The sequence below is a fragment of the Oxyura jamaicensis genome, chromosome 20, assembly GCF_011077185.1.
Source record: "Oxyura jamaicensis isolate SHBP4307 breed ruddy duck chromosome 20, BPBGC_Ojam_1.0, whole genome shotgun sequence".
NCBI lineage: Eukaryota > Metazoa > Chordata > Aves > Anseriformes > Anatidae > Oxyura > Oxyura jamaicensis.
Window position 1 is genome coordinate 7,659,128 of NC_048912.1, and position 16,202 is coordinate 7,675,329.

The 16,202-nt window shown below is 41.6% G+C and overlaps 2 protein-coding genes across 2 annotated transcripts in view; one reads left to right on the plus strand and one right to left on the minus strand.

Moving 5' to 3' along the window:
* Window positions 1–12,414, minus strand: part of LOC118176873 (formin-like protein 5) — an 88,806-nt gene extending 76,392 nt beyond the window's left edge. Inside the window, exons 1-2 of the mRNA XM_035344149.1 lie at window positions 12,003–12,414; window positions 4,110–4,168 (exon numbers count right to left, since the gene is read on the minus strand). Of these exons, the coding sequence (XP_035200040.1) occupies window positions 4,110–4,168; window positions 12,003–12,414 (471 nt within the window). The remainder of the gene's footprint in view (window positions 1–4,109; window positions 4,169–12,002) is intronic.
* The window catches only part of PTPN1 (protein tyrosine phosphatase non-receptor type 1), a 44,302-nt gene continuing 40,370 nt past the window's right edge, over window positions 12,271–16,202 (plus strand). The window contains exon 1 of the mRNA XM_035343884.1: window positions 12,271–12,475. Coding sequence (XP_035199775.1) covers window positions 12,413–12,475 — 63 coding nt within the window. The 5' untranslated portion in view covers window positions 12,271–12,412. The remainder of the gene's footprint in view (window positions 12,476–16,202) is intronic.

Here is a 16,202-nt window from a genome sequence, read left to right on the forward strand (position 1 = left end):
ATTTTCAAAAGGAGTTATAACACTTAGGTACCTGAATCTTTAATTTCCAAACAGACTGCTGATATTTTCACATCCTGCAGTGTACATACACTTCCAAATCTATGCACAATGACAGAGCACTAGCACCCAAATCAAACAGGTTTGCTAAATCATGAGAGGTGAGGCAATCAGCAGTGGGGCAGAAAGGAGTTTTGCTACACCTCAGTTTCATTACTTAGAGTTGCTAAGTAATTTATCTGCAGCAGTGTGCACCATGTTCCTACGTCAGTTTAGCATCTCGACCATTCGTACCACAGAAATGTCTTTTAAGCTTCTTAGGGAATCGCTTTTGCAAATGCTGTCCCAAGCCACAGATGTATGCTGCATACAGTGGTGGTAATTACACGTATAATTAGAGGACTTTTTCTACATTTGTGCCTTTTAAAAATGTTTAAATATAAGACAGACATCTGACAAAGAAGCAAAGTGAAACACCAAGCGATGCAGAATACCTACTTAAAGATTAAACATGTCTGTCTGTACTGATGAAATTCCTGCTATAATGAAAAGTTAAAAGAGGCCATCTTGAAACAAGATCATTCAGACCTCTCTGATGTAAATCAGCTCGCAGGGAGCAGACACTCCATGCATAAAGGTGGTCTCTGTGTGTTTTTTTTGGAGACCGGTAGATACATATTAGTTTTGGTTGTCACGCAGACCTCTCTGAGAGGTTGCTGTGACCCATTCGTATCGATCTGCATGCAGATAGGAGCGAAATGTTGACATTTTGTAAGTGCTTTTCTGTTTTCACCAACAAGATTTTTCATAGAAAACAGAATAAATTGGTTCGGTTCAATTTCCTCCTAATTTATCAGCTATAAAATAGGCATTTTTCCCTTCGGGAAGGGCTGCCTTCATGATCAATAAGCAGAGATTATGATTTAATCCTTTAGCCAGAGTTCTCAAAAATGATTGACATGCGGTATGCTTGCTGGCTGATGGCACAAAGTAACTGGTTTTTAAAGATGCTAAACATGCAAATGTAAGTTCAATATCCTTATAAAACTGGTTTTTCATTATTCTGACTACACGTGCAGTTGGCAGAACTGTGCTCGCACCCCACATCTCCTACAGGTGCTTACCAATGTAATCAGCCATATGCACATTCAGCTTGAGAATCACACAGTCACTTGGAAAAAACATCCCTCTAGCTGATCCCTAATATTACCTCTTGAGATCTCTTCCAACCAAACGTTAATATCCCTCCTTTCTTTCATTAAATATAAAGACAAATTTATATAAAGACAAATTTTTCTAGCTGCTGTGTATAGTACAAATTGGAAAACTCACAAGCTTCAAGTTTTGCCCCAACCCTAGTTTTCACACAATCCATGAAGAATCAGAACATGGGCAACATTCAACAATATCAGATTAGAATTTCTTCTTGAATTCCCCACACAATCTAATGAAATCCTGTTCATGGAAATGAATTTCTCTACATCACCCTATTTAATTCACACAACAGAGAAGTAGTAAACAAGGGACTTAAACTTGCCTTTTTCCTTAATATCAGAGCAGATTGCACATAACAAAAGGGCCAAGGCTGCATCATAAAAGATGATGCCAAACCATTTATACCATCGATATTACAGAATTGGAAGGAATGACATCTCTTGAGGCACAATCATTCTTGGAGCTTCCTTTGGATCAGTGCAACTCTGAACATCAGTGCTGATTGGCCACTAAACAGCAAGCTGTTCCAAGAGCATTAGCCCCTGTAGTTTTTATAAGCCATTACATTCAATAAATAAGGTGTTAGTAAACTGAAGGAGAATTTTACAGATGAAATATTACCATATCAATTTAAATACAGGGCTAAGCTGACTTGACAGCTTGTCTGAAAATATCGTTTCAGTTAAGGGTGGGAAGAGAGAATAGCTAATCTCTCAATCACCAGACAGATCCAGCCAGAAGTAACATTAAGGTGCCTCTTTTCAGCTGGCAAGGCAGGTAAATTCACAAAATGTTCCTGAAATTCTAAGGATTTTGTTGTGTCTGGACAGTGCACACTGTGAGAGTCCACAAGATTTCAGGCACTCTGGAGTACTGCAGGATCAGCAAATATTTTATTATTTTAGTATTTTAAAATATTAACACAATAAGCCCTGAAAACTCCGTTTCTGTTTTATGCATTTCAGAAGGCATTTTTCAGGCACTGTAGAGTCAGATAACTGGCATACAGTAATGACAAAGCTGTTCTCTAATTTATACCATTGTCTCACCTACCTGTTAAGGTCAGACAGAACACTGGCCCCTGGACACAAGCCAGCAGCTCTCCACCACCCCAATTATGCATTGTGCAATGCCATTGTCATTTCAAAAAACAGTGTATACTTCCAAGAGGATTTCAGAAGAGTCACTGCAGGTTAAAACATTCCCTCCCCAATCCCACCACCCCATCCATTCTCCACCCCAACACCTCCTCCTGCACACGCACTTCTCCCTTCTGTTTATTTTTTGTTTTAAACAGACTAAGCAAAAATTGACTTTGGCTGCTCTTCCTGAACTCTGAAGTGTTTGTGTAGATAAGAGTCAGATAATACGTTAGAAGAAAGTTTCATAGGTCCCTTTTCTCCTGGCAGGTAGTGACCAAGGCCAACCATGCACTGAGGTTTCTTTCCCTCAGAGCAGTATTTTTCTGGCTTGCCTGCTTATCGAACTAGGCCATGTTAGGAATTTTTATTACATCTGACTTGGAAAAAATATTTCAGCTGAAAGATACTTGTTTAACTACAGTGCTGGGGGAATACAATGTGTAAATCTACCTACTGCCATCCCAAATGTGGTGTTGGTTTTTAAAGCAGCTATATTGAGCCTTTCTTGGACTAAGTAAAAAAGGAGCTGATCTGAGCTCCTTTTCGTTTATGGGAAATATATTAAGAATGCTAGAAATCACACACTGTAAAAGTAGTAAGATATGCCTCCAGGAACAATTGGTCTTTAGCGGATAGGACAGGACAAAAATAGCCACTCTTGCTTTACAATACTTGTTAAAATGGACATTCTCTTATTTTCATATCACCACTTTCCTCCACTAGAGGTTGATAGGAAACTGGAAGCTCTCATTCTCTTCCTAGATAAAAAGAATTACAAACACTCCTTCCACAAGACATTTTCCATTTTTCTGCTGCTACAGTGATCTTGTTTATGGCCTGTTTATTTATTTATTTATTTTGGTAATTAATATTCAGCTCCACATTGAGCTGTGCTCCTAATTGTTTATCTATGCTTGTCAGGGCCTATGCTATATCCATGGCTATCAGGAGATGGTATATGGAAGTAGGTCCAGACAGAATCATTTAAAATATGACCTTAACTTAAATCACAATTTTCTCTGAATCACTGAAATCGTAGATTTAGTTGTGGTGTCTCAAGATGAAGTATTTAGTGGCAATAGTGGCTTGGGGTGTTGATATTTGTCTTCTGTAATCTTCCTGCCCCAGCATTACTGCACTCTGTTTTTCTAGAAAACACGTTTTGTGTAGCTACATGGTTCCCTATACTGGAGGCCTGCTCTGACTTAAAACTTAGCCAGAAGAAAACCTAGGATCTTTTTTCAAGTAGATGAGTTCCCAGATCCATTTCCAAGTGCAGCTGCATAAATAGTTGGGCTGGCACAATTGTGGGGGTGGTACGCCACAGAAACCAGCAGCAGGTGGCACAGGAGGTGAGGTTAGGTCAACATTGCTGCCAAACACTTGGCTTTTGGGTATACCGCTTCAAGTCTAGTCAGCAGTTCATGTATAAAATTCTCATAGCTTTGGAGTGTGTGTACTGGCAGGAATGAAATTGGAACAGACTGCAAAATGCCATGGCAAACTTAGGTAAATTTGCAGCTGGCCTGCTTGCACTGAATGCCATGGTCGTAGTGATAACAGTGACATAATGGTCTCAGTATTAAATCAACGGTGTACCAACAAACCAAACTTAAGTTAATGCCTCCTTGCATATGTACAAAGAGCAGCCACAACTTTGAATGACTACAGACACTTCCTTAAACATTTGTCTTCAACTTGAAACATATTTATACTTGCAAGATCTCCGCAATAAGGCCAGACTTTAGCACTCACCCATTCTGTAGCCCTAGGATATTCAGGTGAAGGTGATTTCAAATTCAGGTATGCCATCCCTGTTGTAAAGAAAAAGAAAATGGATTATTTAAACAAAGCTTGCTGAAAACATTAATCTTTCATTAATATAAAACACTGCATAAAGCATAAAACAGCAAGTAAAAGCCTTGGGATAAAATATCCTATAATCGAAAACCATAACAATAACATCTTCCCTTCCAGTAAAGAGCGCACACTACCTGAATACCATGTAACAGCATCAATTGCATTTTGAAATTTTTATTTAGTAAACTAAGCAACCTGGCACAATTTGAACATAGATTTCCTTGTATCTAATGCTGTGAAATTCAAGCCAGCTCTGCAAGTGCAATTATTTTATTAACATCACGTTATCCATAAAAAGTTTTCCAATAACTATTTCCCTACTAGCTGTTCCTTGACCTAAAATTCTTAATTGTAAAAAAATTATTCAGGGCTGTGGTTACTGTGAGCACTAAGGGCTACAGTGCCATCCAGTGGTAAAATGGTCTTTAGAAGCTTCCTCAGAAATTTCTACTTGCTGCTGCCATATAGTATATTAGCCCTAAACACATACTGCAGAACCCACGAAGGCTGACAAATATCAGAAGCAGCAAAAAGTGCAGGGCTGGAACTTCAATATATACATAGCACGTAGATATTCCTTCTTTCATTTACAAATATTTCTTAAAGCTGGTTTAGTGGAAAGTGATGTGCTTTGAAAAGGTTGTTCTCACTCTTTTAAAAGGCAGTGAGCACAGTTTTTATTATCCTGGTCCTGCTGGCAACATTCAGGTTATCCAGTCATACAGGACTTCTATTTCCAAGCACTAAAGACTAAGCCTGATAGCTAACCTAGCAGCTAGTCGTGAGGAATCACCTATATTGCCACACTCCACATAACACATTTTACATATTTGCTACTTAACTCATCAAACTTCTTTGAACCATGGAGAATAAAAGGAGGATGTATGTTTGAGCCTGGACAAGCACCCTCCTCTTTAATGCAGTAAGTAGTGAGATCCAACCCTTTTTCTATTCCATTGTCAGGTTCTAATGGACAATTTACCAACTAAAAACTCCAAGGCAGAATATATTGGGGTGAGAATTAAATGTGCCCAGGGTTATACAGTTTGGAATTATTTTGGGGATTTTGGCAACTATTATTTTTGGAATAGGCCTTTGTCTCTAAAGTGCAGAAAGACTTCTGTCCTGAGATCACAGAACATTTTCAGTTACTTAATCCTCCGTTATTACTAGGATCTAGTATTTTTTTTTTTTTTAATCTCCCCTGCCATTTTCCTGCAATGCTCTGCAGATTTTGCAACTTTTAGTATTTTGCAAGGTGGATCTTAGATTTCATACATGCTGTTAGGAAATGTTTTGCTGCTGTGGATGTATGTGGAGAGTGTGTTGAGTACTAAATAGCTATTAAAAGATTGCACACATTTGTAGGTGTCAGAGCTCCGATCCAAGTGGCCCTTCTCAGCCTGTATTCTTGACTGGAATATATATCTAAGACCTTTGATTCTACTGAGACAGGCATCCAAAAGCATGGAGCCTGTAGAGTCAAATTCAGCATTAGTTAATACACATTGCACCCTTTGGCTTCAACTGAAAATATAAATCCATGAACCAGAGATTAATTTATCCTCATTACACTGCAAGCTAAAACTGGAGATGTCATGAAAACAGACCTTCACAACAGATCTCCCAACCAGTCATCCCTATGACCTATCTTATTCTATCTCAATTGCCATTAAATAGTGCCATATGACTGCTTCCTCTTGAGAAGGAAATAGTTCAGAATTCAATGACAAAAATCCTACAGAATGAACCAGGTGATGCAAGGGTTGATTTTCCATGTAGATGCATTTTAGACCAAAATATTTTGCCACCAGGAAAAGTGTGTATTCACAATGAAGAATGGAAGGGAACAATGTAGAAAGTTAAGCCACACAATTCTTAATAATCTTCCATCAATCCTTAAAACAGTTTTCAAAAAATACACTAACAGCCTTAAGACCCTAAAATGCAGGGAAAAAAAACAAAACCAGAACTTTACTTATTACTTGATAAAATGGCTCAGTGGTGGTCTTTTCATCCTGCTTTCATGCAGAGCCTAATTTAAAAGGGGACAGTCTATGCATGAGACCCTGCAGCACTGGTGCAACAATAATTTTGAACTATGTTTCATGTTTTTCATAAAATGAAAATACATTGCCAGAGTTACCATACAAAAGACTACAACAATTGTTCCAGTGCTTGTTTTGGAGCAGAAAAATGACCAGTTATGACATGCTGATGTGCTGCAGCCTCCTCTGCATCATGCTCTTTGCTTCCACCCTACCTATTCTCCCTTCCTTCCTGTTTGCCCACAGTTTATAAACTACATCTATTCAGATTCTCCAAGGACAAGGTTGAAATCTAGAATCAGAGGCCTTGTAACGAGTTACATAGGGTATTAATATAATTATCATTACAGAAAGCAGTTCGTTTCAAAGAGGAAAACATTTGTTTCCTTACACGACCAGCTCTGCTCCTGCCCAGCTGTCCACAGCAAGGTTTCCAAAAGCAGCCACCAACTAAGCACACAATTAGCTATTTCCTTAGCTTTATGCGGTATTAACCATGGAAAAGAGTGACACCAAGCGGTTTCTTTGACTAGTGCATGTGTTTCTTAATGCTACAAGTATTTTTCTCTCTCACAATCCTCTTTAAGAAAAATCATTTTAGGGCCATGTTGAATGACTAAGGTCTGAGAACTCGTAAGAGCCACGCAGAGTTATGTTAAGGCAGGAGGGCACCAAGCTCTGTGTCGATGTGTGAATCATGTCGGCACATTTTGAAGTCACCCCTCTGAAACTCAAGATTAGCTCAGCTGATCCCTGGTTACACACGTACAGACACCCTGGTGATGAATCTACCACCACCATATGACAGATGAGATCTAAACAAGGTGACCTTCCCCAGCTCCGAAACCACAGGTCTGTGCTGGAACACATGAAGCATTTTAGCCAGTGGATGGCACCTTCCAAAATATTAACATGTAAAGGCACCCACGTTCCAGTCATGCTCCTTCTGAGGCCATGTCCATGCACATACCCACGTGGAGCCAACCCCAACAGCCACAACCGCTCTCTAGATGATTAGGCAGCCACGGGTCTAGCAATGCACACCGCTTCCACGCTGACCCCTTCCCGTTTTTCATGGAGGAGCTGATTCTCTGTAGGACAGGGAACCTGGAAGTGGTAGAACCAGTGTGCCTCTCGGCTCCATAGCTCTCCTTCTACCAAGACCTTCAGCTCACAGCGCCGCCCCCGTTGCCTAAAGATGCCTCGCTGCAATGGGAACGCAGTGGTTCTGTAGCATTTAGGGCTTAACGCCATCTCCCATATCCACAACCCTGAAGTGCACTGGAGCAAAGATTTTTGGCATTTGGGTATCAAATGAAACTTTCTGCTGCACGCTGATGAACTGTGATTTGCTTGCTCACACTCTTGTACTCCCACTATCTTCTGTTTATCTCCTCTTCAGCACAAACTCCAGCCTCTAGGGTATTATCTGTTCTCATTAGGAGGCAAGGTCAAGTGGACCACTTCACATGGATTAGAACACACAGGAGGGCTTGCTCTGCAGTGAAGCAATGCCACTGCTTCTAATGGGTTTCAGAAAGAAGCTGTCCTCATCAAAAAGATGCCAAGCATTCTCCCCAGCAGATCCTCTACTAGATTATAAAGTCTCCTAAGTAATCAGCCTAAAACCTTGAGTATAAAATTCTCTACCTGACCTCTCTGCATGCACAAAATTCCCCAACTTTTGACAGAATTACATAAAGCAGCATTTCTCTTTAGTCTAAGACCTCAGCTCACAAATAGGTTCTCTTTACTTACATTCCTTAAGGTACCTGGTCCTGAAAACATACTCAAAGCATCAGCGGTGCATATTCAGAACACACAGACAGGAGCTGTGGATGGGAATTGCCTTTCAACAAATCCCTCAGCGGTTAGATCTCCTGCAATACTGGGATGTGGCAGACCATTCAGCTCTTGCCTCTGCCTGGGGAAACGCATCTTTCAGAGCAGTGTCCTAACCATGAGGTCCTGTAGTCTGGTGAGGAGATCCATTAGCCTTCCTTCCTTATCTTAAACTTTTGCACAGATTAAAGACCCACAAGCAGCAGGACTAGAAGCTGAGCCTCCTTTCTGGTAAGCTTCCTAACACCTGGACTGCAGTAATTTTCTCCTTAAGCCACGTTGATCATAACTTCTCTCTTTCTACAAGAAAAAGCAATCTGGTTTTTGCACCTCACTACAGAATATTTAACAGTTTCTACTGCTTCCTAGTGTAGCCTTTCATCCTGAGTCTCCACTAACCACACTATTTTTATTGAGTTCAATTCTTAACCACTTATCTCTTCAGGGAGCTTTAAAGGTAGCTGAGCCTGAACATGAATTTCTGTACATAAGCTTAATATTAAAAAAATCACAAGCTTTTACCACAGAAAACACACAGAGATAGAAGATACCAGGCTTGATCCTGATCTTGCATACAGTTACGTAAATCAAGAATGATTTTATCACTGTAAAGCTGACGTTAACATCAGAACAAAATCAGAAGCAAAACAGTCCTCACCACGTGACAACGTCCAGTTGCACTGGATTTTGTTTGTGAACCTGCAGGTTCTTCAAAGTAACCAGGGGATAGTATGTGAATCATTAGAGCCTTGTGTGATGTTGTAATATTAGCAGGAGCAAAATCACTGCAGAAATGAACTTTCCACAGTAACAGTCCCGAATACTTAACTGCCACAAAAAACAAAAGGAATGCCCAAGATGTAACACCAAAAGGACGCATTAGAGGATGAAAGTGGGAGCTCTGTTTAACATGAGGTTATGTTTCTGCTAAATAAAAGGAGATGTTAACATAGAATAATGGAACAAATATGTACAGGCAACTGCATAAAGCGTGTTGAATGTGAATAAAAACTCCCCAGTTGTACACAGGAGATGCAGCCTGCTAGAACTGGCTTAATACAACTACAAAGTTGTATTCAAAAATCAAACAGTGAAGAAACAAAATGTATCATATTTGCAGACATTTTAATTGGGATTTATGACACTGGGCACTTTAAACCACGCCATCTCAAAATGCTGAATATTGTTAACAGAAACGCAAATTAAAGACTTTAACGTGATTAAGCTGAGTATGTCATTTATGGGCTTCAAACGAAATAAAAATAATAGCATTAGTTTCATTGTTCTGTTCATGTTCATTTTAAACTCAAACCCAGGCTGCTTCACATTATTTTGTGGGTAGCTAGTGCCAAGTATATGTTAGGGACCATAGAAAAATTACTATTAATCCCTACAACTATTAAAAAAAAAAAGGCAGGGCGGTCTCCCTGATTCAACAGGAGGAATTCTAGAACCTTCCAGAATCTTCTACAGATGGAATGCACTTGATGTTTTCATAAGGTGGCCCTATCTGCCCTTTACATTGCTGTAGCAGTACAAAACTTCAAAGATTTGAAGCTTATTGTTTAATATAAACCAGTATCCAACTGGATATGGTAAGTGTCCCAGTTTGGGGGGGAAGGGAGTTTGCTATGGACGTCATCGCATGCAACTGTATGTAAAAATAAGGCCAAAAGGATTCAATAGCATACGAGCCTTGAAATACGCCTTCATGTATATCAGTGCTACAAATTGTTCTTTACCTCTTTTGTACAAGCATATATAGGCAAAAGCAACTGTTGACAATGTGGTCTGTCCCCTCCAAAATTTCCAGTTGTGTAAGAAGAACATTCACCGAACCTGACTGACATGTCGTAAAGTGTTATTGGTCACACTTACTGCAGCTGTGATAGTCTGAGCATTTATGTAGAAATGTAAAATACACTACCAACTTCTATAATCTCTTCTTTTCTGGGTCACTCTGTGAAATCTACAGCAAAATATGAATTTGTTCAGGGTAATAAATGAGTTTTTGTCATTCAAGACAAAACAGTAATGTGTACTGGTAAAACAGTACACATTTAGCAGAACATACTGCTGACTGACTGAAGAACCTGCACTGCTTATATTTATTACACCCGTTCAGGTGACATAAGCATAAAAGACTCTGTGCTATCTTCCTTTATAAAATGTTTACACGTTGCAGTAATTCAGTTGCACGTTGCTATAGCATCACAAGCTCCGACCTGTTCCGGGCATGATCAGGTTTACGCCTGCATGAAAGATGGCCATCCACAGGAATTGCTCTCTGGTGACATTATAAAGACTCATCTTTCCGTATGGAGTCACTGAAACACAGCAAGACTCCCCACATACATTCATAATTCTTAACCTTGAAATCACAGGGAAAAGGGAAAGCAGCAAAGTTGCTGTATTTGTCTTTATATCCCCAGGTCCAGCAGGTTAAAATTTCACCACCTGTTCTCAAGATAAGGATACTGCCTCACAGCAGCCAGATTAAGAGAGAAGATGCAGTCCCCTATCCAGTGCTTTTAGTGCCAGGAAAATCAATCTCTCAACAAGTGGAAACACTTTCATTCACGGGACTAACATTGCATCTGCCTAGTTCCAAAAATCAGGTCAAGGGAAAGCAGTAAGAAAGGCAAAAAAATCTTTTTAATACCACCTGCTAATGCCTCCATGCTACATGCAGCAGGATTAGAGAATAATGTTTCATTGTTTACCTAGATTAACCATTTATCCAATTAAGCTGCTTTCTGCAGCTTGCCTTTACTGTTGGCATTCCCATTAACCCTCTCCCCAAATTCTGTGCCCCTCAGCTCACATCTCTGACTAGTCCTCTCTTCCCACAGAGCACCCCTTTGCACTTTAGTAGCCTATTAAGCAAGGCTCAAGTAGGGCGGCACTTTGGGGCTGAACACTGAAACACAGCCTCTTCCAAAGACTCTGGTCAAATGATTAGGGAAAGCAACGGAAAAGCTTCCGCTAGCAGGAACAGCCAAGTGGTGCAAGGGCTGCAGCTAAGGGACGAGATACTTCTGTCTTCAGTGACATCAATATATCCTGCCTGTTGAGAACCCAGCACTCTTACTATCTTAAATCCATACTGTGCCTAGAGGATCTGTGAGCACATTCACTTGAAAAACATCTATCGCACAAACCCACTACCTCATTTCAGGTCAGCGCTGATGCTGCAGAGATAACAGGTACGCTAAGCCTACACCAACCCTCAGAAGCAATATGGGCAAAAAGCCTCAGAAATAGTAATATAATAAACAGAAGTTGGCTGACATGAGAAGTAAAATTCCTCACTTTGGAAACAAAGCGCGCTCTAGCATTACGCGTGGGATAACTGTGTCCATATGTTTGGAACGCCTTGTCTTGACCTCAGGAAGAACACGTTGGCTCCCCAGTACCAGACGTGTAGGCTGAGGCTTTACTCAGTGTTGTGTTTTAGGGTGGGGTAAGATGGCAAACGTTTACCTGCTGGGACAGGATGTGGATAGTAAAGGCCTTTTCTGAGTAAGAACATGAGAACGGAGGACAGGTGACCAAAATCCGTTCTGATTTTCTCATGGCACTCATTCCTTCAACTGAAAGCGTACAGGACAGCTGACAGCACCCATTTCAGCGTGCAGCCTGTCTAAGAGCAAATAATAACCCCTCCATCTCCTGAACACACACAGAGCTGCCTCCAACCCCCGAAGTCAGGGCACACAGGGGCTCAGCACCCCCAGCCCAGACACCTGCCCGAGGGACTGCCCCCCTCACAGCCCCATTCCCGGAGGGAGACAGCTTTTGGGGGGCTCCCTGCCCGTCCTGCCGCAGCCGAGGCCCTCCCACACACGACCCCGGGGCGCTGCCCGCTCCCCTAACAGCCCTGCGGGGAGCGCCCTACCTGGCGGGGCGGCGCCGAGGCACCCGAAATCGCCCCTTTTTGCCTCAAAGAGGCTCCTCGTCGCCTCGGGGGGGAGGAATGGGGCTGAGGGGAGAGTGGCCCTGAGGCGAGGAGGAGGAGGAGAAGAAGGAGGAGGAGGCGGCCCGCCCCGACCCACCCCGGGGCGCTCCGGTCTACCCTCGCCCCCTCTCTCCCCCCAGCCCCCCGGCTGCGGTTGTGGCCGCCCCGGACATCGCGTCGCCGGGGAGGGCGGCGTAGTTCCGGCGGGGAGGAGCGGCGTGCCGAGCCAGGCGGCGGCGGCCTCGGCAGCAGCCCGGAGCCCGGGGAGGCAGCGGGGTGCTGCTGGTGGGGACGCGGGGGGTGGTGGCGGCCGGGCCGGGCCGGGCCGGGCCGTGCGCGGCGTCCCCGCCATGGAGATGGAGAAGGAGTTCCACCGGCTAGACCAGGCCGCCAGCTGGGCCGCCATGTACCAGGTGAGGGGCAGCCGGCTGGGCTCTGCCCCGCGGTGCTGGGGGGGAGTGCTGGTCTCTCTGCCTTTATCCGCTGCTGAGGGCCGGGGGGGCTCTGCCCTGCGCCTCCCCTCGCGGCTTTTCCCCATGCCTGCCCTCCTTCCCCTTTCGCTGAGGGAGGAGAAGGAGAGGAGGCTCCGCTGCGCGACCCGGGGGCTCTCCTCTGCCTTACCGAGCCGGGCCCCCGGCCCCTGGGGTCCCCGGGCAGGACGGGGCAATGCCCGGGGCGCTCCTGCCCGCTCCTGGGGGCTCCTCGGTGGGCTGAGCGCGGCCGCAAGTGCTCAGCAGCCTTCCAGAGCTGCTTCCTGACCTCGGGGGAGTGAAGCCGACTGTCTGCTTGTTTCTTTAAACAGAAACGATGGTGAGCGGCGTTGCACGCACCTAGGTTTTCGGTCGCTCTAATAGCAGAACAGATCCCCCAAAATGGCTTATTAGGAATACTCGTGCAGGGATCTGGTGCTGCTTCTTATTACTTTGTTTGTTTAGCCTGGTTGTGACATTCCTAAAAAGCCGTGTGGCAAACGTTTTTGTGATTGCAAGATCATTGGCGAACCACGCACAGCTTCAGACGTACGAGGATCCGAAGTTAGGCCCTTTGTCTTTAGCAAGTTCTGTGCGCACTTACCAGAATGAGCTCTGAGAGAAGACGAAGCACGCTAATGGCTGGGTGGATGTGTTCAGTCAGATCGGGTAGCTTTACTGTAAAATCCATTTGAATGCTTAAGCTTCCACATTGCATATTCTAATGAGTTTTAAGATCATATTTGTAATGTAAAACTTGGGCTTTGCATCCCTTTCACTGTATTTCTCTGGTAGTAGTCATTAAAAAAATGGATTTGCAAAAATGAAATAAATGAGCTTCAGTTTCAGAATTACAGTAGGCAAGTTTTAAAAGCAGTAGCTTGCAGGATGAATATCTCCAGTTGTTTGGCAATTGGAGAATAAGCATGAAATTTTGAGCTTTTTTTTTTTTTTTTTTTTTTTTTTTTTCAGAAAAGTCCATTTTTTGTTAGAGGACTGCATTTCCTGCAGGGTTCCAGCACTTGCTAACTCTATCGGTTGAAAGTCATGTGCATATATGACGTTATGTTTTTGCTAAACAGTTCTTGACAATTTGGTATGTTGCAGGCTCAGTGCTCAGGAAATGATTTTGAGTAATACAGCTCAGTAATGGAGGTGGTGTACTTCTACGGGTGCAACTGAGTTACAGAAGTGAAGCGTATAAGGAGCTGTAAGATTAATAAAGAATGAGGGCCTGTGGCATATTTTCAATGTAGCATTCAGTGATATTTTTGTCCTGCTTTCTTTGAATGATGTGACTCAGTCATCTGCTCAGACTGTGGCACAGAATGAGGTTTGATTGAGGACTAACTAAAAAAAAAAAAAAGACTCAAGTGATTTGCATCCAACTGTTGACAAGCCTGAGAGGTGGGTTTTTTGTGTGTTTTTTTTTTTGTTTGTTTGTTTGTTTGTTTTTTTCTTGCTGTTCATATTTTAAGGTTGGTTAGTAAGTATGTGCATCTACATCATGTAATTCAGTTTCTAACTACATCCTGCTTTTAAATATCAGCTGTTTAAAATGACTTCTTGGCAGATCATGTACATCTAGAAGAACAATGTACTTCACTGTAATCCATGCTTTTGATGTCTTGGCTGACATTAACAATGCAGTTTTCCTACAAATCCGATCTTTGCCTGAAGAACAGAGTAAATGGAAAAATGTTTGTCATTGGTGCAGTCTTCTATCTCTAAAAAGTCTTCCAAGTTAATTGTACCACATGCTTCTAGTGCCTAGGTGTTATGATTGTAACTGCTAAAATCCAAAGAAGTTTGGTACTGTTCTGAATGAAGCATAACACAGTTTACTAACAGAGTCACTTCCTCTTCTTTCTTGGCTAAATTTTATTATGTAGGGGTACAGTTGTCTGTTAGGGGAGGAATAACGAATACACAGGGAGGTGAAGCTAATTGGAAGGATGGCTGCAAGGAGACATGTCTGGGTGCCACGTGACTTTGAAGAGTTAAAATTTTCCAAGCTTCTTTTTTTGGACAAGGGGAAGCTATGTTCAGCTGTGATAATGGCACAGTTCTGAAAGAATAAAATTTAAGATTTTTTTTTTAAAGTACAAATTATAACAAGATGGGGACAAAAACATTTCAAAATGAAGAACTACTGTAGGTATTCGTGACTTTAGCATTGTATGGTTAGTAGAACTGTTCTCTGGGAAACAGGGTAAATGCAAATGAAGTTCTCAATGTTTTGATTTTTTAAAAAAACACCCAGTATCATCCTTTACTGTCATTTAGATTTACTTGCTACAAGACCTTTGAGCCACGAGATCTTGTAGAGGTTGTTCAGAGGCCCAATACTTTAAAAGGGTCTGGTACTGGCCTGCTCTTTTGTTGTAGAGAAGCACACTCAGGTCTCATTTTATTAATTATCTTCCAATCTAAGCATAAGAAATTGTGAGAATGCAAATCTTATATTTAAACTGCTGACCATTTTCCTTTAATTTACTGTTTTATGGAAGAGGACTTTCATTTGAATGGATAGCAATGTGATATTGTGGTAAAGGTGTGCAGTCTATAAAACAAACACCTAATGGCAGTTGAATGATATGCACAGTGCATAAATACCTTTAGGAGTATCAATAGGAATGAAAAGCATTCATTCTGGAGATGTCACAATAAAAAACAGTACCCAAAGCTAAGAAAAGCACAGTTTAGGCTTGCTGTTAGAGGAGGAAAGGCAAGATACAGGAAGAAATTTTTGACCCGAACATCAAAGGAATATTGAATCCTCACTTGCTACCAGTGAATTCAATATCAGATTTTAATGTTAGTTCTATATTCAGAAGACTTTCAAAATTTTAGGGGGTGTTTTGGTTTCTAACTCTTTACACATGATGGTATAATTAGATACTATCTTAAAAACACAACCCTCACGTACAGGTAGAGTTGCTTCTTGTGTTTATATAAACTAGATATGTTGATGTTAGTATGTTGGATAAAGATTTTAAGTTTGATGTGTTAATAACATTAAAGAGCCCTGCGAATTAATTAGTGATCTAGCATTCAACTAGGGATCCTATACAGAGAGGATGGAGGCAGACTTGACACTGTTGGCTTTCACTGAAACTTCTGTGGGGACAGCTCATACTGTTTTCCATGTGAAGGTAGCAAAATTATACAAAATCCTGTGCTGTTTTCTGAGTTTTACAGTTACTATTGCAAAATAAGAAAGAACTGGGTATAATCTAGATTTTCAAATATGTTCAGAAATGAGAATATTGAAAACAGTACCAACTGTACTGCTGTGTGCGCTCTGGAAAGCTGAGGCATAGATAGTTGCAGTTTGATTTGAGGCCTGGTAGAGGAATATTATAACTATTCTCAATTTCTTTATTAATTTTTAAATTATTTTAAAACTAATATTAAAGTGAACATTTTTTTTCGCCAAACCTCTTTAAGCTAAACTAAAGCACTGTAAGATATGAAAGTTGGTAAGCTTTACCCAGATTATGGGGGAGATGCAGAAAACTGCTGTTGTGTATGTTTTGGATATTTCTCTCTCAAAAGAGAAAAGACGTGGAAAGCTTTTTTTTTTTTATGTACTCGCTGTCTCTGTAAAAATATTAAGGGAATATGTAGATAGATTTTAAAGTTGAAGGTAACAAACTGTAAAATGGTT